The 23,119-nt window shown below is 43.2% G+C and overlaps 1 protein-coding gene across 1 annotated transcript in view; it reads left to right on the top strand.

Annotated features, from left to right (window-relative positions):
• The first annotated feature begins 1,660 nt into the window (after window positions 1–1,660).
• LOC135526283 (testican-1-like) overlaps window positions 1,661–23,119 on the top strand; it is a 284,606-nt gene continuing 263,147 nt past the window's right edge. The window contains exons 1-2 of the mRNA XM_064954530.1: window positions 1,661–1,805; window positions 2,400–2,570. Of these exons, the coding sequence (XP_064810602.1) occupies window positions 2,403–2,570 (168 nt within the window). The 5' untranslated portion in view covers window positions 1,661–1,805; window positions 2,400–2,402. The remainder of the gene's footprint in view (window positions 1,806–2,399; window positions 2,571–23,119) is intronic.

The raw sequence follows: 23,119 nt of genomic DNA, 5'->3' as shown, positions 1-23,119 counted from the left end.
ACGACAAATGTAAAAACAAGACCTATAGAAATCAGAGCAATGCAAAAAAGCACCACTTTTTTTTTACACTTCCAAATCAGGCTGGTTGCTGCTCATCGCAGCAGTGGCGCTGCCGTCGCATGTATCATCAGTCACACTGCGCACCAGATGAAAATAGCCCCCGGGAGTGACAGCCGGAACTCCGTATCCACTCAGAGTGCAGATATGTCGGCCTTGCCTGGTCCCAGAGCCAGGAGAGATGAGAGAGGATGTGGGGGACGGGGTTGGGAGAGATGATCCCCGCTTATTTTGACTACGGGGTGGAGCAGCGGTTTAAGGCACAGTGCAAGAGGCGTGTTTCAAGGCGACATTTCCAGGTGATACTACGGACAACAATAAGGATATTTGGTGATGGATTATTTGGTACTTTCATGATAGATATAGTCCTACACACTTTATCTATAGTTGTTATCCCTAGATCACTTCTGACGTCTCCCTAGCCTGCATGGTATCTCAATATGGCGTACAGTACCTGGTTCGAAACCAGGCTGTATCACATCCGGCCGTGATTGGGAGTCCCATAGGGCGGCGCACAATTCCTCCAGCGTCGTTTGTGTTTGGCTGGAGTAGGTTATCGTTGTAAATATGAATGTTCTTAAGTTCTTAACTGACTTGCCTAGTTAAATAAAGGTTAAATAAAAAAGATTAGAAAGACCGTGTCACTTACACCGCAGGCCACGTAGGCGTGAAAGAGAAACGCTTTCTTTCGGACCCATTTTTCTTTGGCTGCTATGACAGACCCGACTGGTTTTCTGTTCTACCTGATAATTAATTTCACTCACTTGGTGTCCCATGTCTAAATCAAGAAGGAAAACGAGCAGTGGAACGGGAGGTCTAGATTTGAATTTGTGGGGTGTAGGCTTTAACGTTTTATTTTCCCCCAGTCGAGTTCCTCCTCTCTGCTCCCAGTGACATCGTGCACGGCGCGTGTTTCTGAAAGGAAAGCTGTGCTGAAAGAACAGCGCTCGCCAGTCTGCTCTGCAGCGGGTCAGAAGGCGACGCGCACAGGCCATATTAAAATGGGAGACTACTCGAGGCTATATGAAATAGGCCTATAGCAGATAATAAACATTATTGTAAGTGACAGACATTTTCACATTGCTCAATTCTACAGAAGCCTTAACGTTTAGTATGATCTAACACTGCCATACGCTATAGGACTATACTCAAACGTGCATTCTAAAGAGACTGCCTAAGCTTTACTCGGCTTGCATTTTGATGACCATAAAAGTTCTCCCGGGATAATAACTATAAAGAAAAAGTGTGTAGGACTATATCAATCATGAAAGTACAAAAATAATCGTCTTATTGGCGTGGTATCACCTGGACATTTCGCCTTGAAACAACAAACATTCGCTTATTCCCGTGTGAATGCACCATTCCCCCCGTTGTAAATCAATGACACACCAGCTCTCTGCACTAGAAAGAGAGAGGGAAGAAGGGAGGGAGACATGGAGAGGGAGGTATAGAGGAAGGTAAAGGAGTGAGCGGGGAAGCGATTGGGAAAGAGAGAGAGAGAGACCGCTATCAGAGAGGCGGAGTCTGAGCGGAAGTTACCGAGGGTGGGAGAGAGACAGTTCTGACGAGGCTTGTTCCTGCTGCTCCTGGTCGCTGTCAGTATTACAGCGGAGTTCAGAGCTACCGGAGGTCCCGTGGATAATTAGGCTACTCTACAGTCTGACCGAAAAAAAACCGTCTAACTGACAGCAGCAGAAACGTCCCACCCTATACCTCTTTTCCCAGGAGCTGGACACAAGCTAATTGAGGTAGGTGGATGGAAGAACGGGGTGCGTTTGTGAGCTAGGACCGGTGAAGACAGATTTGTATGTATATGATAAAGGAAGGGAGAGAGTTATGTAGTCTACGTATTTGTGGTTCACTCCCGCTTTGGTAAAAGGAGATGAGAGAGGCGCGCGCTCCAAGTAGACGGTAATTGCCTGTTTATACCGTCTGAGAGCCTCACGAGCTAATCGGTTTCCCGTGCTCCATCTGCCACGGTGTGCAAATGCGATATGTCTCCAAATGTTTATAATCAGCTTAGGAGGAGCAGCAATTTCATAAAAGGCAATCTCCAGTATTTACTCAATCAAATTAATCCAACCTAATAGATTGAATAACATCTTGTCCTTGTCCATTTTGATGCTGACATGTCTGCATCATTAAATACATTTTCAATCCATGACAAAGTGCAGGTGAATTAACCTACATGTTGGCGCGTACTTGTATGAACAATTATTCCTAGTCCACATCATGCGCATCAAGGCAGCAGGCTCATTTACCTCCCTTGCTGTCTTAATATCTCTTGTTCTCAATGTCACTTTCTCTCTCATTTTCTCTTTCCCCATCTCTCTTTTTTTCAGACGATGCTTTTCTGTCTGCTGCCTTTCGCGGCTCTCTTGCTGCGCGCAGAGGGCAGGCGCGGGGGAACCGTGGTTGGTAACAAAAACATTGGCCACGCGTTGGACAACGACAAATGGCTCAGCACCGTGTCTCAATACGACAAGGACAGATATTGGAACAAATTCAGAGATGTGAGTTTATAATTACTGTGCTTTTCGCAACTTTCCTCACAAATTGGCCATTTTGATGACTGTTGTAGCCCAGAACAATGTTAGAAAGACTGGCTGACCACGAGGCCCTGCCTTGTTGTTGCAGTCCTAGTAATGGTTGGGTGATTTGACTGACGCAGATGTGTATGCAGCCCGTCCTTGACACACCCTTTACAGTAGGTACGTGAGTGAGAGTCCCAGCCAGACAGGCAGCGGCCTTAATCCAATGTGTGGGCACTCAGCAGGTAGAGCAGCTTAGAGTGGAGCTCATGTGCTGTGAACGAATGGCTCACTCAGTAAGGCACTGAGGCACATCGAGAGAGTGTGTGAGAGGGAGAGTGTGTGTGTGTGTGTAGGAGAGAGGAGAGACAGATACAGTATGGACATTCAGGGCCAGGCATAAGCCTCTCCCCTGCATGGCAGAATGTGTAGAATTGCAGGAAATTAACTCTAAAATGTAATTTTTCTCTCCCCCAATTAGGGCCCCCAAAATACCTATTAAGATATTGAGGCTAGGGAAATGCCATATTGAGATACCATGCAGGCTAGGGACATGCCATATTGAGATACCATGCAGGCTAGGGACATGCCATATTGAGATACCATGCAGGCTAGGGACACGCCCTATTGAGATACCATGCAGGCTAGGGACACACCTATTGAGATACCATGCAGGCTAGGGATACGCCCTATTGAGATACCATGCAGGCTAGGGACACGCCCTATTGAGATACCATGCAGGCTAGGGATACGCCCTATTGAGATACCATGCAGGCTAGGGATACGCCCTATTGAGATACCATGCAGGCTAGGGATACGCCCTATTGAGATACCATGCAGGCTAGGGATACGCCCTATTGAGATACCATGCAGGCTAGGGATACGCCCTATTGAGATACCATGCAGGCTAGGGATACGCCCTATTGAGATACCATGCAGGCTAGGGATACGCCCTATTGAGATACCATGCAGGCTAGGGATACGCCCTATTGAGATACCATGCAGGCTAGGGATACGCCCTATTGAGATACCATGCAGGCTAGGGATACGCCTATTGAGATACCATGCAGGCTAGGGATACGCCCTATTGAGATACCATGCAGGCTAGGGATACGCCCTATTGAGATACCATGCAGGGCTAGGGACACGCCCTATTGAGATGCCATGCAGGGCTAGGGACACGCCCTATTGAGATGCCATGCAGGCTAGGGACACGCCCTATTGAGATACCATGCAGGCTAAGGACACGCCCTATTGAGATACCATGCAGGCTAGGGACACGCCCTATTGAGATACCATGCAGGCTAGGGACACGCCCTATTGAGATACCATGCAGGCTAGGGACACACCTATTGAGATACCATGCAGGCTAGGGACACGCCCTATTGAGATACCATGCAGGCTAGGGACACACCTATTGAGATACCATGCAGGCTAGGGACACACCTATTGAGATACCATGCAGGCTAGGGACACGCCTATTGAGATACCATGCAGGCTAGGGATACGCCCTATTGAGATACCATGCAGGCTAGGGACACGCCTATAGAGATACCATGCAGGCTAGGGACACGCCCTATTGAGATACCATGCAGGCTAGGGACACACCTATTGAGATACCATGCAGGCTAGGGACACACCTAATTGAGATACCATGCAGGCTAGGGACACACCTATTGAGATACCATGCAGGCTAGGGACACACCTAATTGAGATACCATGCAGGCTAGGGACACACCTATTGAGATACCATGCAGGCTAGGGACACACCTAATTGAGATACCATGCAGGCTAGGGACACACCTATTGAGATACCATGCAGGCTAGGGACACACCTATTGAGATACCATGCAGGCTAGGGACACACCTATTGAGATACCATGCAGGCCAGGGACACACCTATTGAGATACCATGCAGGCTAGGGACACACCTATTGAGATACCATGCAGGCTAGGGACACACCTATTGAGATACCATGCAGGCTAGGGAAACACCTATTGAGATACCATGCAGGCTAGGGACACACCTATTGAGATACCATGCAGGCTAGGGACACACCTATTGAGATACCATGCAGGCCAGGGACACACCTATTGAGATACCATGCAGGCTAGGGAAACACCTATTGAGATACCATGCAGGCTAGGGACACACCTATTGAGATACCATGCAGGCTAGGGACACACCTATTGAGATACCATGCAGGCTAGGGACACACCTATTGAGATACCATGCAGGCTAGGGACACACCTATTGAGATACCATGCAGGCTAGGGACACACCTATTGAGATACCATGCAGGCTAGGGACACACCTATTGAGATACCATGCAGGCTAGGGACACACCTATTGAGATACCATGCCGGCTAGGGACACACCTATTGAGATACCATGCAGGCTAGGGACACACCTATTGAGATACCATGCCGGCTAGGGAAACACCTATTGAGATAGCATGTTATACACTGGAACCATAGCCCTCATTAGGCCCTGCTCACCCTCAAAACACCCCTGACATCATTCTGACATCACTGCTGGGTTCTGTAATCAGAGGAACACAGTGGTTTAGGGGGCGTCTCAAATGCACCCTATTCCGTGTATAGTGCACTACTTTTGACCAGGGTCCATAGGGCTATAGGGAATATGGGGCCATCATGTGGGATGCATAGCCTCCTGTGTGCTCTCTCTAATGTATGAGGGATCGATTTTGAAGTGGGAAATGGTCTTTTTCTGTTAGCAGCTGTCTCAGCTAGCCGGGCCAGGATGGTTATTGTGTAATAGGGCATGCAGCAGTGAGAGGGTTTACATTAACATAAGCTAACCTTCTCTTGACTGGAGTCAGTGATGTGGGAGCTAGGATTGACCCTGGCCCTGCATTGTTCTTCATTGGAGTGGCGATGTGAGACCTAGCCACAACGCAGCATGTGAATGGCCTTAAGCGAGGCAGCTGCAGCGCGAGCCAGAGCAAAAGCATTAGCAAAATCCCTTAAAGCCTTTATGGTATGTGGGGGTGCTGCCCACACACCTCCCTCTCCATGGTCTTCAATGCAAATTAAACTCATTAGGTGGAAGCTGCTCGCTGTCTGGGAGAAGAGGAGAGGGGGGGTGAGGGATGGAGGAGGAGGAGTGTATATTGGAAAGGGTGTGACATTTTGGTTTAATATTTGATGTTGTGTTTCCCGGCCAGGGAGGGCAGCACTATGGTGTGTGTGTCTGCAGACATATATACCTGCAGGTCATAAGTCTCTTTCTAGCCACTCAAGTCATAAATTATTCTTCCCCTCTCTTTTCTCTCCCCCTCTCTCCCTTACCCCTCTCCATACCTCCCACTCTCTCTCCCCTCTCTCCCTTACCCCTCTCCATACTTCCCACTCTTTCTCTCCCCCTCTCTCCCTTACCCCTCTCCATACCTCCCACTCTTTCTCTTTCCCTTGAATAACTTCGCTATTACTGGCATCACTCCCTTTACTTCTGTGTCATCCAGTCTCTTACCTCTCGCCCATTGTGGCTCATTTACTCTCCCAACGTCTGTGTTTCTCTCTCCCTCCCCCTCTTTTCTCTGCTCTCTCATCCCTTTCTCTCAGACCGTCAATTCGTCAATCTTTTCTCCTCTCTTTCTCTTTTCACTCATTCTTTGTCCTCACTCTCTCAATTCAATTCAAGGGGCTTTATTGGCATGGGAAACATATTGTACATTGCCAAAGCAAGTGAAAAAATAAATAATCTAAAGTGAACAGTAAATATTACTCACGCAAGTTCCAAAAGAATGAAGACATTTCAAATGTCATATTATGCTATATACAGTGTTGTAACGATGTGCAAATAGTTCAAGTAAAAAAGGGAAAATAAATAGACAAGAATATGGGTTGTATTTACAATGGTGTTTGCCCTTCACTGGTTTCCCTTGTGGCAACAGGTCACAAATCTTGCTGGTGTGATGGCACACTGTGGTCCTTCACCCAGTAGATATGGGAGTTTATCAAAATTGAATTTGTTGTCAAATCAAATGGTATTGGTCACATACACATGGTACATATGAGATGAGTAATGCAAGATATGTAAACATGACTTAAGTGGCATTATTAAAGTGACTAGTGTTCCCTTTATTAAAGTGGCCAATGATTTCAACTCTGTATGTAGGCAGCAGCCTCTCATGTGCTAGTGATGGCTATTTAACAGTCTGATGGCCTTGAGATAGAAGTTGTTTATCAGTCTCTCGGTCCCAACTTTGATGCACGTGCACTGACCTTTCAAATTCTTTGTGGGTCTGTGTTATCTAAGGGAAATATGTGTCTAATATGGTCATACTTCTCTCTCTCCACCTCCTTCCCTCTCTCTCTGTCTGTAGGACACTGTGTGATGGTGAGGTGCGGTTCGCGAACCATTTGTTCATTTTGAACTAATCTTTTTACTGACTCGAGAGTCATCCCGGCAAAATTGGTTCTGCGATGGTTCCCAGAACATCCATTCATCATAACACAAAAAACACACAACACAAAAAACTGTCCAGTCGTGGTGATGATTGATCTGTTTTTTTTTAAAGTATCCCAGAATGTTTCATTAGGTTGTGGGAACAGTCTGGTGGTAACATTGTGGGGACATCACAAAAGATAGGTTCTCAAAACCCCAAAATATCCAGTTGTCTGGATGATTATACAATGTTTCTTTTAGGGTGCTAAGACATCCATCTGGTCATACAAGAACATTCCCAGAACACATTGTTGTCTATTCTTTATAGGTTCCCAAAACATTTCATTAGGTTGTTTTATTTATTTATTTGTTATTTTACCAGGTAAGTTGACTGAGAACACGTTCTCATTTGCAGCAACGACCTGGGGAATAGTTACAGGGGAGAGGAGGGGGATGAATAAGCCAATTGGAAGCTGGGGATTATTAGGTGACCTTGATGGTTTGAAGGCAAGATTGGGAATTTAGCCAGGACACCGGGGTTAACACCCCTACTCTTACAATAAGTGCCATGGTATCTTTAATGACCTCAGAGAGTCAGGACACCCGTTTAACACCCCATCCAAAATACAGCACCCCAGTGCCTCCTTCTGGCCCTCCAACACCACTTCCAGCAGCATCTGGTTACTCATCCAGGAACTGACCAGTACCAACCCTGCTTAGCTTCAGAAGCAAGCCAGCAATGGTATGCAGGGTGGTATGCTGCTGGCTAATGTTGTGTTGTGGGAACAGTGTGGCTACATTGCAAAATATAGTTTCCCAAAACACAAAATATGCTCACCTCTGATGACGTTCATACAATGTTCAAGTTAGGTTACACAGGTCATTCCCTTAATGTTGTAAGCATGCAGTAAGTCTGTTTTTTATGTATCCAGTCAGAAATGCAGAATTTAGACTAACTGTAAAACATAAAACATTGTGTAAAAATTGACTGGATACCTTGTAAATACGGGCCTAGAAGTATGCAGCACATAGAGAAAGGGATGGTGAATAACCCACTTCCAGGATTTCCCTGGGTTATTTATGTCTAAGAAGGCTCAAAAGGAAGCATGCAGTTCCTGATTGACCATACTGCCATGGCTATATACTGCCAAAAGACAAAGAAGGAGAGCTTCCCCCTGGTGGCGCAGAGGATAAAATACCTAGCATGGGAACCAAACATTCTAGGTTCAAGCCCTACATGTGAATATTATCAATGAAACACCTGCTTGTGTTTGTATGAGTTAAATGCTGTTCAAAAGTCCTATGAATTGAATTACAGTACCTTCAGAAAGTACTCACACCCTTTGACCTTTTCCAGATTTTGCTGTGTTACAAAGTGGTATTGAAAATGGATTTAATTGTATTTTTTTTGTCAACGATCTACAAAAAATAGTCTGTAATGTCAAAGTGGTAGATACATTCTAGTATTTAAAAAAAAAGGAAAATAAAACACTAATATATCTTGATTAGATAAGTATTCAACACCTGAGTCAATACATGTTAGAATTACTTCTGGCAGCGATTACAGCTGTGAGTCTTTATGGGTAAGTCTCTAAGAGCTTTACGCACCTTAATTATACATTATTAGCCCATTATTCTTCAAAAAATTCTTCAAGGTCTGTCAAGTTGGTTGTTGATCATTGCTAGACAGCCATTTTCAAGTATTGCCATAGATTTTCAAGATAATGTAAGACAAAACTGTAACCAGACCACTTGGTAAGCAACTCCAGTGTATATTTGACATCGGATCAAGTTTTTGACTTGCTGAAAGGGGAATTTATCTCCCAGTGTCTGTTGGAAAGCAGACAACCAGGTTTTCCTCTAGGATTTTGCCTGTGCTTAGCTTTTACGTTTCTTTTTATCCCCAAAACTCCCTAGCCCTTGCCAATGACAAGCATACCCATAACATGATGCAGCCACCACCATGCTTGAAAATATGAAGAGTTACTCAGTGATGTGTTCTGTTGGATTTGTCCTAAACATAATGCTTTTGTACTCAGGACCCAAAAAATATATTTGCCTAATTTCTTTTGCAGTAATACTTTAGTGCCTTATTGCAAACAGGATACATGTTTCTGAATATCTTTCTTGTGTACAGGCTTCCTTTTCCCCCTCTGTCATGCAGGTTAGTATTGTGGACTAACTACAATGTTTTTGATCCATCCTCAGTTTTCTCCTATCACTGCCATTCAACTCTGTAATGGATTTAAAATCACCATTGGCCTCATGGTTGAATCCTTGAGTGGTTTCCTTCCTCTCTGGAAACTGAGTTAGGAAAATACATCTGTATCTTTGTAGTGACTAGGTGTATTGATACCCTTACCAACGTGTAATTAAGAACATTACAATGCTTAAAGGGATATTCAGCATTATCTGTATGTGTGGAGTACAAAGCTTAAGTAGTCTTTCAAAAATCATGCTGTGACATTATGGGGTATTGTGTGTAGATAAGGGACACAAAATCTAAGTGTTATCCATTTTAAATTCAGGCTGTAACACAACAAAATGTGGAGAAAATCAAGGGGTTGAGAATACTTTCTGAAGGTGCTGTATATGCAGATAGTCAACATATGAAGTGTACAAAAAATATTATTCTGTTTGTATGATTAAATGAAATTTCCTATGAAATGAAATTAAAATGCCATGTGTCTCCATATCACCATATGGTTCCAATCATTTTTCCAATTAGAAGCTGGAGCTGGAGCACACCCAGTGAACATAATTTTGTGTGGAGGTGCTGACTAACGGCAAATAAATTGTAAGCTATAAAAAATACATAAAGAGAGTCACACATTCTCTATATATAAACTGCCAGTTATTTCTGCATTGCTGTGCCTTCGTCAGGGTCTTCAGTCGTTTTTCCACCATACATTTTTCTCATAGGGGATTTTAGAAACACTTAAAATAAGGTCTGTGTTTCGTCTAGGCTTACCCTGGCGTGACGTTTGGTAACCATGTACATCTCTCTTGGACAAGATTTTGTCAATATATTTGGCTCTGGAACTCTCAGATTCGAAAATGCCAGGATAAGCCTACACGAAACACAGCCCTTATTTGAAATGCTTCTAAAATCCCCTATGGGAAATTGAATGGTGGAAAAAAACGATTTGAACCATTTCCCTGTTTGACTGATAGTTTTTATGGGTATTATGACTGATACTGTGGTACTCTATTCAATCTGGAGATAAACATAATGGGGATGTATTCCAATCTGCTTTCTTGTTGACCATATTGTTGTAATATTAGGTAAAACTTAATTATCCTCTCTGGGGTAGGCGGGAATCTTGCATCCCACATGGCCAATAGCCAGGGAAAATGCAGAGCGCCAAATTAAAATGCATTTCTATAAAAATGAAACTTTCATTAAATTACACATGGAAGATAGCAAATTAAAGCTACACTCGTTGTGAATCCAGCCAATATGTCAGATTTCAAAAAGTATTTTCAGTGAAAGCATAAGATGCTATTATCTGATGATAGCACAACAGTAAACAATGAGAGTAGCATATTTCAACTCTGCAGCCGCGAAACGCAGAAATAAAATATAAATCATGCCTTACCTTTGACGAGCTTCTTTTGTTGGCACTCCTATATGTCCCATAAACATCACAAATGGTCCTTTTGTTCGATTAATTCCGTCGATATATATCCAAAATGTCCATTTATTTGGCGTGTTTGATCCAGAAAAACACCGCTTCCCACTTACGCAACATCGCTACAAAACATCTCATAAGTTACCTGTAAACTTTGCCAAAACATTTCAAACTACTTTTGTAATACAACTTTAGGTTTTCTAAACGTATATAATCGATCAAATTGAAGACGGGATGATCTGTGTTCAATACAGGAGAAAAACAAACTGACACTACTTTTCTGGTTACGTGCCTCTATCAAAAGGTACACATGAAGTGATGTTAGTTCTGAGCTATGGTACCTCTTCATTACACAAAGGAAAAACCTCAACCAATTTCTACAAACTGGTGACATCCAGTGGAAGCGGTAGGAACTGCAGGAAAGTCAATTAGAATGATGGATTCTCCATGAAAACATACTGAAAAGACAGTGACTTAAAAAAAAAATCTGAATTGTTTGTCTTCTGGGTTTCGCTTGCTAAATAAGTTCTGTTATACTCAGACATGATTCAAACAGTTTTAGAAACTTCAGAGTGTTTTCTATCCAATACTAATAATAACATGCATGTATTAGGATCTGGGACAGAGTAGGAGGCAGCTCAGTTTGGGCACACTATTTATCCAAAAGTGAAAATGCTGCCCCCTACCCCAAACAGGATATAACATTTTCTAAATGTTCTTGAAATGTTCTAAGGACTTTCAAGACAAGGTCAAATGTACAGGACCAGTCAAAAGTTTGGAAGGTTTTCAAGGGTTTTTATTTATTTTAACTGTTTTATACATTCTAAAATAACAGTGAAGACATCACAACTATGAAATAACATATATGGAATTATGTAGTAACCAGAAAAATGTTAAACAAATCAAAAGCTTTATATTTTAGATTCCTCAAAGAAGCCACCCTTTGCCTTGACAGCTTTGCACACTCTTGGCATTTTCTCAACCAGCTTCATGACAAATATTTTCCAACAGTCTTGAAGGAATCCCCACATATGCTATGCACTTGTTGGCTGCTTTTCCTTCAATCTGCGGTCCAACAAATCTCAAACCATCTCAATTAGATTGAGGTCAGGTGATTGTGGAGGCCAGGTCATCGTATGCAGAACTCTGGCACTCTCCTTCTTGGTCAAATAGCCCTGACACAGCGTGGAGGTGTGTTTTGAGTCATTGTCATGTTGAAAAACAAATGGAAAACAAATGATAGTCCCACTAAGCGCAAACCAGATGGGAAGGTGTATCGCTGCAGAATGCTGTGGTAGCCATGCTGGTGAAGTGTGCCTTGAATTCTAAAGAAGTCACTGACAGTGTTACCAGCAAAGCACCATCACACCTCCTCCTCCATGCATCACGGTGGGAACCACACATGCAGAGATCATCAGTACCCTGAATCTCACAAAGACACGGCAGTTGGACCAAAGGACAGACCAAAGGACAGATTTACACCGGTCTAATGTCCATTGCTCATGTTTCTTGGCCCAAGAAAGTCTCTTCTTCTTATTGGTGTACCTTCGTAGTGGTTTCTTTGCAGCAATTTGACCACGAAGTCCTGATTCACACAGTCTCAAATCAAATCAAAGTGTATTTGTCAGGTGTGCCGAATACAACAGGTATTACTTACAGTAATACTCACAGTGAAATGCTCACTTACAGGCTCTAACCAATAGTGCAAAAAAGGTATTAGGTGAACAATAGGTAGGTAAAGAAATAAAACAACAGTAAAAAAGTCAGGCTATATACAGTAGTGAGGCTATAAAAATAGCGAGGCTACATACAGACACCGGTTAGTCAGGCTGATTGACGTAGTATGTGCATGTAGATATGTTTAAAGTGACTAAGCATATATGATGAACAGAGAGTAGTAGTAGCGTAAAAGAGGGGTTGGCGGGTGGTGGGTGGGACACAATGCAGATAGCTCGGTTAGCCAATGTGCGGGAACACTGGTTGGTTGGCCCAATTGAGGTAGTATGTACATGAACAGTTGATGTTGAGATGTGTCTGTTACTTGAACTCAGCAAAACATTTATTTGTTCTGCAATCTGAGGTGCAGTTGACTTTAATGAACTTATCCTCTGCAGCAGAGGTAACTCTGGGTCTTCCTTTCCAGTGGCGGTCCTCATGAGAACAAGTCTCATCATGGCACATGATGGTTTTTGCTACTGCACTTGGAGAAACTTTAAAAGTAATTAAAATTTTCCAGATTGACTGACATTCATGATGGACTGTTGTTTCTATTTGTTTTTTTGAGCTGTTCTTTCCATAATATGGACTTGGTCTTTTACCAAATAGGGCTATCTTCTATATCCCCACCTACCTTGTCACAACACATCTGATTGGTTCAAACACATCAAACAAATTAACATTTAACAAGGCACACCTGTTCATTGAAATGCATTGCAGGGGACTACATCATGAAGCTGGTTGAGAGAATGCCAAGAGTGTGCAAAGCAGTCACTTTTTTTGTTACTACATGATTCCATATGTGTTATTTCATGGTTTTATTTTCTTCACTATTATTCTACAATATGGAAAATATAGAAAATAAATAATAACCCATAAATGAATAGGTGTCCAAACTTGACTGGTACTGTATATCGCATGAACATCAATTAAATATTATGTTAAACCTGAAATAAATATGCTATGAACATCATAACAACGGACCTATTTAATTCTTACAACATAAAGGGAATGTCCTGTGCAACCTAAATTAAACATTGTATGAATGTCATCACAAATGAGCATATTTTGCATTTTGGGAACATATCTCCTGTCCACAAAATGTTACCACAACCTAATGAAATATTCTGGGAACCTTTTAAAGAACAGACACAATTCTGGTAGCGTTCTTTTTGCACTCTAAAATAAATGTTGTGGAATCACCCGCAGAACTGGACAGTTTTTTTTGTTTTGCGAACATATCTTTTGTGATGTTCCCAGAATTGTCCCACCAGATTGTTCCCAGAACCTAATGAAACATACTGGGAACTTTTAAATAACAGATTTAATGTTTTATAGGAACGTTCTTGCAACATCTGGAAAAAGTTTTATAGAAACATTTTAGTGAAAGGATATTTCATCGCAAATATTTTTGATAAATAGATTTGATCAAAAATATTCTCTGAATGTTTTTGGGATGTTGTCATCCTAATGTTAGATAAAACCCTAACTAGAACTTAATGAGAATCTTAGCTAATGTTCTGGGAATGTTCCCGGTTTGCTGGGAAGATTTGTTTTTCTGAGTGACTTGTTCATTTTAGTCATTCTTTTGACCTGTTGGCCCAATTAATTATATTGTTATTTTGGTGGTCCCTGTGTGCTCTGGGCATTACTGACTCAAATGAATGAAATTGGTCGAAATAATTGTTATTTTGACCGAACGAGATGAAAAAAATCAAGAGTCAGTAAAAAGAACCAGACTTCCCATCATAACTAAATGACCCTGTGCCTTCTCAGCCATGTCTACTCCCTCCCCACTCCTCCCTCTCCCCTCTCTCCCCCACCCTGACTCTCCTGCCATGTCTCCCTCTTTGTCTCTGAGCCGACTTGCTCCCCGTTCAATAATGCAGGAGTGTGTTTGTGTGTGTGCGAGAGAGCGTTTGTGTATGCACCAGTGGTATGTGTGTGCTGCTGGTATGTATACCAGTATCGCCCTGACTACTAGACACTATGGTATGATGCTGCAGTGTTTTTCTGTGTGTGTGTGTGTGTGTGTGTGTGTGTACTCTCAGGTAAATTATACCGTGGCTCTCCATGAGATCAGACAGAGGTCTAGGGTCAGTGGTGTGTGTAAAAGGATCCTTAACACACAGGCCTACATTGCTCGGTGTCTTCTGTTTACTGCATGTGTGAGTGTTTTCAGATTGCTAGCGCAGCGCTCTGTTGGGACTGGGGTCTGGTTTGGGGGGGTGGAGAGTCAGAGTGGTGGGGGGGGGGGGGTTGAGCTGATGACCACTGGAGAGGACAGTATACAAGGTATTTGGACTGCTGCCAGTTATCTGTCCGTCTATCTGTTTGTCCAGTTGTCTAACTGTTGTTTACTATACTGTAAGCTGTCTCTAGAATCCAGATCTCGAACCTCTCCAGCTCGACCTGCGTTTCCCAAACTTGGTCCTCGGGACCCCAAGGGGGGCACGTTTTGGTTTTTGCTCTAACACTACACGGGCTGATTTTAAAATGATCAACGCTTCATCATTAGTTGATTATTTCTTTCTTCCTTGGACATTGTGTTAACAAACCTCCAAAAGAGCTTCAATGCCATACAACACTCCTTCCGTGGCCTTCTCTTAAATGCTAGTAAAACTAAATGCATGCTCTTCAACCGATTGCCCGCCTAGCATCACTAATCTGTACGGTTCTGACTTAGAATATGTGGAACACTACAAATACCTAGGTGTCTGGCTAGACTGTAAACTCTCCTTCCAGACTCACATTAAGCATCTCCAATCCAAAATTACATCTAGAATAAGCTTCCTATTTCGCAACAAAGCCTCCTTCACTCATGCTGCCAAGCACACCCTCGTAAAACTGACTATCCTACCGATCCTTGACTTCGGCGATGTCATATACAAAATAGCCTCCAACACTCAGCAAATTGGATGTAGTCTATCACAGTGCCATCCGTTTTGTCACCAAAGCCCCATATACTACCCACCACTGCGACCTGTATGCTCTTGTTGTCTGGCTCTCGCTACATATTTGTTGCCAAACCCACTGGCTCCAGGTCATCTATAAGTCTTTGCTAGGTAAAGCCCTGCCTTATCTCAGCTCACTGGTCGCCATAGCTACACCAACCCGTTGAACGCACCCCAGCAGGTACAGTTGAAGTCGGAAGTGTACATACACCTTAGCCAAATACATTTAAACACAGTTTTTCCACAAGTCCTGACATTTAATCCAAGTAAATATTCCCTGTCTTAGGTCAGTTAGGATCACCACTTTATTTTAACAATGTGAAATGTCAGAATAATAGTAGAGTGATTTATTTCAGCTTTTATTTCTTTCATCACATTCCCAGTGGGTCAGAGGTTTACATACACTCATAGCATTGCCTTTAAATTGTTTAACTTGGGTCAAACGTTTTGTGTAGCCTTCCACAAGCTTCCCACAATAAGTTGGGCGAATTTTGGCCCATTCCACCTGACAGAGCTGGTGTAACTGAGTCAGGTTTGTAGGCCTCCTTGCTCGCATACACTTGTTCAGTTCTGCCCACACATTTTCTATGGGATTGAGATCAGTGCTTTGTGATGGCCACTCCAATACCTTGACTTTGTTGTCCTTAAGCCATTTTGCCACAATTTTGTAAGTATGCTTGGGGTCATTGTCCATTTGGAAGACCCATTTGCGACTGGTTAACCTCTTAAGGCTGGTTAACTTCCTGACTGATGTCTTGAGATGTTGCTTCAATATATCCACATACTTTTCCTACCCCATGATGCCATCTATTTTGTGAAGTGTACCAGTCCCTCCTGCAGAAAAGCACCCCCAAAACATGATGCTGCCACCCCTGTGCTTCATGGTTGGGATGGTGTTCTTCGGCTTGTTAGCCTCCCCATTTGTCCTCCAAACATAACGATGGTCATTATGGCCAAACGGTTCTATTTTGGTTTCATCTGACGATCTTTGTCCCCATGTGCAGTTGCAAACCGTGGTCTGGCTTTTTTATGGCCGGTTTGGAGCAGTGGCTTCTTTCTTGCTGAGCAGCCTTTCAGGTTATGTCGATATAGGACTCGTTTTACTGTGGCTATAGATACATTTGCACCGGTTTCATCCAGCCTCTTCACAAGGTCCTTTGCTGTTGTTCTGGGATTGATTTGCACTTTTCGCACCAAAGTACGTTCATCTCTAGGAGAAAGAATGCTTCTCTTTCCTGAGCGGTATGATGGCTGCGTGGTCCCATGGTGTTTAAACTTACGTACCATTGTTTGTACAGATGTGGTACCTTCAGGTGTTTGGAAATTGCTCCCAATGATGAACCAGACTTGTGGAGGTCTACAATTTTTTTATCTGAGGTCTTGGCTGATTTCTTTTGATTTTCCCATGATGTCAAGCAAACAGGCACTGAGTTTGAAGGTAGGCCTTGAAATACATCCACAGGTACACCTCCAATTGACTCAAATGATGTCAATTAGCCTACAGGAGCTTCTAAATCCAATGCGTCATTTTATGGAATTTTCCAAGCTGTTTAAGACACCTTCAACTCAGTGTAGGTAAACTTCTGACCCACTAGAATTGTGATACAGTGAATTATAAGTGAAATCTGTTTGTAAACAATTGTTTGAAAAATTACCTGTGTCATGCACAAAGTAGATGTCCTATCTGACTTGCCAAAACTATAGTTTGTTAACAATACATTTGTGGAGTGGTTGAAAAATGACTCCAACCTAAGTGTATGTAAACTTCTGACTTCAACTGTATATTTCACTGGTCATCCCCAAAGCCAACACCTCCTTTGGCCACCTTTCCTTCCAGTTCTCTGCTGCCAATATTTTTATTTAACTAGGCAAGTCAGTTAAGAACAACTTCTTATTTTCAATGACAGCCTAGGAACAGTGGGTTAACTGCCTTGTTCAGGGGCAGAATCACAGATTTTTTAAAATCTATGTGGGGTGGCCAGTCCTCTTCTGGCTGTGCCGGGTGGATATTATAACAGAACATGGCCAAGATGTTCAAATGTTCATAAATGACCAGCATGGTCGAATAATAATAATATTATTATTATTATTATTATTATTAAGGCAGAACAGTTGAAACTGGAGCAGCAGCACGGCCAGGTGGACTGGAGACAGCAAGGAGTCATCATGTCAGGTCGTCATGGGGCATGGTCCTAGGGCTCAGGTCCTCCGAGAGAGAGAATGAAGGAGAGAATTAGAGAACGCACACTTAGATTCACACAGGACACCGAATAGGACAGGAGAAGTACTCCAGATATAACAAACTGACCCTCGCCCCCGACACATAAACTACTGCAGCATAAATACTGGAGGCTGAGACAGGAGGGGTCAGGAGACACTGTGGCCCCATCCGAGGACACCCCTGGACAGGGCCAAACAGGAAGTATATAACCCCACCCACTTTGCCAAAGCACAGCCCCCACACCACTAGAGGGATATCTTCAACCACCAACTTACCATCCTGAGACTAGGCTGAGTATAGCCCACAAAGATCTCCACCATGGCACAACCCAAGGGGGGTGCCAACTCAGACAGGATGACCACATCAGTGAATCAACCCAAAAGATGAGTCTTCAGTAAAGACTTAAAGGTTGAGACCGAGTTTGCGTCTCTGACATGGGTAGGCAGACCGTTCCATAAAAATGGAGCTCTATAGGAGAAGGCCCTGCCTCCAGCTGTTTGCTTAGAAATTCTAGGGACAATTAGGAGGCCTGCGTCTTGTGACCGTAGCATATGTGTAGGTGTGTACGGCAGGACCAAATCAGAGAGATAGGTAGGAGCAAGCCCATGTAATGCTTTGTAGGTTAGCAGTAAAACCTTGAAATCAGCCCTTGCTTTGACAGGAAGCCAGTGTAGAGAGGCTAGCACTGGAGTAATATGATCAAATTTTTTGGTTCTAGTCAGGATTCTAGCAGCCGTATTTAGCACTAACTGAAGTTTATTTAGTGCTTTATCCGGCTAGCCGGAAAGTAGAGCATTGCAGTAGTCTAACCTAGAAGTGACAAAAGCATGGATTAATGTTTCTGTATCATTTTTGGACAGAAAGTTTCTGATTTTTGCAATGTTACGTAGATGGAAAAAAGCTGTCCTTGAAATGGTCTTGATATGTTTTTCAAAAGAGAGATCAGGGTCCAGAGTAACGACGAGGTCCTTCACAGTTTTATTTGACACGACTGTGCAACCATTAAGATTAATTGTCAGATTCAACAGAAGATCTCTTTGTTTCTTGGGCCCTAGAACAAGCATCTCTGTTTTGTCCGAGTTTAAAAGTAGAACGTTTACAGCCATCCACTTCCTTATGTCTGAAACCCATGCTTCTAGCAAGGGCAATTTTGGGGCTTCACCATGTTTCATTGACATGTACAGCTGTGTGTCATCCGCATAGCAGTGAAAGTTAACATTATGTTTTCGAATAACATCCCCAAGAGGTAAAATATATAGTGAAAACAATAGTGGTCCTAAAACGGAACCTTGAGGAACACCAAAATTTACAGTTGATTTGTCAGAGGACAAACCATTCACAGAGACAAACTGATATCTTTCCGACAGATGAGATCTAAACCAGGCCAGAACTTGTCCGTGTAGACCAATTTGGGTTTCCAATCTCTCCAAACGAATGTGGTGATCGATGGTATCAAAAGCAGCACTAAGGTCTAGGAGCACGAGGACAGATGCAGAGCCCCGGTCCGATGACATTAAAATGTAATTTACCACCTTCACAAGTGCCGTCTCAGTGCTATGATGGGGTCGAAAACCAGACTGAAGCATTTCGTATACATTGTTTGTCTTCAGGAAGGCAGTGAGTTGCTGCGCAACAGCCTTTTCTAAAATTTTTGAGAGGAATGGAAGAGTCGATATAGGCCGATAGTTTTTTATATTTTCTGGGTCAAGGTTTGGCTTTTTCAAGAGAGGCTTTATTACTGCCACTTTTAGTGAGTTTGGTACACATCTGATGGATAGAGAGCAGCTCTTTCAGTAGTTTAGTTGGAATAGGGTCCAGTATGCAACTTGAAGGTTTAGAGGTCATGATTATTTTCATCATTGCGTCAAGAGATATAGTACTAAAACACTTGAGCGTCTCTCTTGATCCTAGGTCCTGGCAGAGTTGTGCAGACTCAGGACAAGGAATACGCAGATTCCTTTTGAAGGAATACGCAGATTTAAAGAGGAGTCCGTAATTTTCTTTCTAATAATCCTAATTTTTTCCTCAAAGAAGTTAATGAATTTATCACTGCTAAAGTGAAAGTCATCTTCTCTTGGGGAATGCTGCTTTTTAGTTAGCTTTGCAACAGTATCAAAAAGGAATTTTGGATTGTTCTTATTTTCCTCAATTAAGTTAGAAAAATAGGATGATCGAGCAGCAGTAAGGTCTCTTCGGTACTGCACGGTACTGTCTTTCCAAGCTAGTCGGAAGACTTCCAGTTTGGTGTGGCGCCATTTCCGTTCCAATTTTCTGGAAGCTTGCTTCAGAGCTCGGGTATTTTCTGTGTACCAGTGAGCTAGTTTCTTATGAGAAATGTTTTTAGTTTTTAGGGGTGCAACTGCATCTAGGGTATTGCGCAAGGTTAAATTGAGTTCCTCAGTTAGGTGGTTAACTGATATTTGTCCTCTGGTGTCCTTGGGTAGACCGAGGGAATCTGGAAGGACATCAAGGAATCTTTGTGTTGTCTGTGAATTTATAGCACGACTTTTGATGTTCCTTGGTTGGGGTCTGAGCAGATTATTTGTTGCAATTGCAAACATAATAAAATGGTGGTCCGATAGTCCAGGATTATGAGGAAAAACATTAAGATCCACAACATTTATTCCATGGGACAAAACTAGGTCCAGAGTATGACTGTGACAGTGAGTGGGTCCAGAGACATGTTGGACAAAACCCACTGAGTCGATGATGGCTCCGAAAGCCTTTTGGAGTGGGTCTGTGGACTTTTCCATGTGAATATTAAAGTCACCAAAGATTAGAATATTATCTGCTGCTATGACTACAAGGTCCGATAGGAATTCAGGGAACTCAGTGAGGAATGCTGTATATGGCCCAGGAGGCCTGTAAACAGTAGCTATAAAAGTGATTGAGTAGGCTGCATAGATTTCATGCCTAGAAGCTCAAAAGAAGAAAACGTCATTTTTGTTTTGTAAATTGAAATTTGCTATCGTAAATGTTAGCAACACCTCCGCCTTTGCGGGATGCTTGGGGGATATGGTCACTAGTGTAGCCAGGAGGTGAGGCCTCATTCATCAGGCTTAAGCCATGTTTCAGTCAGGCCAATCACATCAAGATTATGATCAGTTATGATTAGTTCATTGACTATAATTGCCTTGGAAGTAAGGGATCTAACATTAAGTAGCCCTATTTTGAGATGTGAGGTATCATTATCTCTTTCAATAATGACAGGAATGGAGGTGGTCTTTATCCTAGTGAGATTGCTAAGGTGAACACCGCCGTGTTTAGTTTTGCCCAACCTCGGTCGAGGCACAGACATGGTCTCAATGGTGATAGCTGAGCTGACTACACTGACTGTGCTAGTGGCAGACTCCACTATGCTGGCAGGCTGGCTAACAGCCTGCTGCCTGGCCTGCACCCTATTTCATTGTGGAGCTAGAGGAGTTAGAGCCCTGTCTATGTTGGTAGATAAGATGAGAGCACCCCTCCAGCTTAGATGGAGTCCGTCACTCCTCAGCAGGTCAGGCTTGGTCCTGTTTGTGGGTGAGTCCCAGAAAGAGGGCCAATTATCTACAAATTCTATATTTTGGGAGGGGCAGAAAACAGTTTTCAACCAGCGATTGAGTTGTGAGACTGCTGTAGAGCTCATCACTCCCCCTAACTGGGAGGGGGCCAGAGACAATTACTCGATGCCGACACATCTTTCTAGCTGATTTACACGCAGAAGCTATGTTGCGCTTGGTGATCTCTGACTGTTTCATCCTAACATCGTTGGTGCCGACGTGGATAACAATATCTCTATACTCTCTCCACTCGCCAGTTTTAGCTTTAGCCAGCACCATCTTCAGATTAGCCTTAACGTCGGTAGCCCTGCCCCCTGGTAAACAGTGTATGATCGCTGGATGATTCGTTTTAAGTCTAATACTCCGGGTAATGGAGTCGCCAATGACTAGAGTTTTCAATTTGTCAGAGCTAATGGAGGGAAGCTTCGGCGTCTCAGACCCCGTAACGGGAGGAGTAGAGATCAGAGAAGACTCGGCCTCTGACTCCGACTCGCTGCTTAATGGGGAAAACCGGTTGAAAGTTTCTGTCGGCTGAATGAGCGACACCGGTTGAGCGTTCCTACAGCATTTCCTTCCAGAAACCGTGAGAAAGTTGTCAGGCTGCGGGGACTGTGCCAGAGGATTTATACTACTATCTGTACTTACTGGTGAAACAGACACTGTTTCATCCTTTCCTACACTGAAATGACCCTTGCCTAACGATTGCGTCTGAAGCTGGGCTTGTAGCACAGCTATCCTCGCCGTAAGGCGATCGTTCTCCTGTATATTATGAGTACAGCGACTGCAATTTGAAGGCATCATGTTAATGTTACTACTTAGCTTCGGCTGTTGGAGGTCCTGACGAACCTTGTCCAGATAAAGCGTCCGGAGTGAAAAAGTTGAGGAAAAAAAAAATATATATACACGGTAATTAAAAAGTAAAAACCGTAAAGTTGTCAGGTAGCAAAATAGGTTGGCAACAAAACGCACAGCAACTAGTCTAACGCTCTAACCACTAGGCTATCTGCCGCCCCAATGACTAGAACAATTTTCAAAAATCACTGAAAATGGAGACTTATATCTCCCTCACTAACTTTAAGCATCAGCTGTCTGAGCAGCTTACTGATCACTGTACCTGTACACAGCTCATCTGTAAAGAGCACACCCAACTACTTCATCCCCATATTGTTATTTTTTTGTTGCTCTTTTGCACCCCAGTATCTCTACTTACACATCATCATCTGCACATCTATCGCTCCAGTGTTAATGCTACATTGTAATTATTTTGCCACTTTGGCCTATTTATTGCCTTACCTCCCCAATCTTACTACAGTTGCACACACTGTACATAGATTTTTCTATTTTGTTATTGACTGTACGTTTGCTTATCCCTGTGTTGTTGTTTTTGTCGCACTGCTTTGCTTTAACTTGGCCAGGTCTCAGTTGAAAATGAAAACTTGTTCTCAACTGGCCTACCTGGTGAAATAAAACAAATATATTTTTGTATCAGCTGTGTAGTGCTAGGGCAACAACCAAAACGTGCACCCCTTGGGGTCCTGAGGACCGAGTTAGAGAAACCCTGAGCTAGACTGAGTTCACTTTGTGGTGAGTTGTGGTGTCCTCATGGGGAGGGGAAGGAAACAGTCATTTATCTGTCTGGCAGAGCAGAGATTTCTGTCCAGGACTGACACACAGAATTATCTGTCCGCAGACTAATGGTGTGTTCTTCCTAAGGGCTGTTACAGTGTCTTCCTAAGGGCTGTTACAGTGTCTTCCTAAGGGCTGTTACAGTGTCTTTCTAAGGGCTGTTACAGTGTCTTCCTAAGGGCTGTTACAGTGTCTTCCTAAGGGCTGTTACAGTGTCTTCCTAAGGGCTGTTACAGTGTCTTCCTAAGGGCTGTTACAGTGTCTTCCTAAGGGCTGTTACAGTGTCTTCCTAAGGGCTGTTACAGCATGTGTAATGCTGTAGGGGAGTAGGCGAAAGGAAGCATTACCATGGAGACCTCATAAGTTCTCTTAGTGGTCTTTCGGGAGGGGAAGGGAGGTGAGAAGGAAAGGAAAGTGCCTGCTTTTTTT

This window comes from Oncorhynchus masou, chromosome 32, assembly GCF_036934945.1.
Source record: "Oncorhynchus masou masou isolate Uvic2021 chromosome 32, UVic_Omas_1.1, whole genome shotgun sequence".
Taxonomy (NCBI): Eukaryota; Metazoa; Chordata; class Actinopteri; order Salmoniformes; family Salmonidae; genus Oncorhynchus; species Oncorhynchus masou.
Note: the sequence above shows the minus strand (reverse complement) of the source record. Positions and strands in the feature narration are given on the sequence as shown.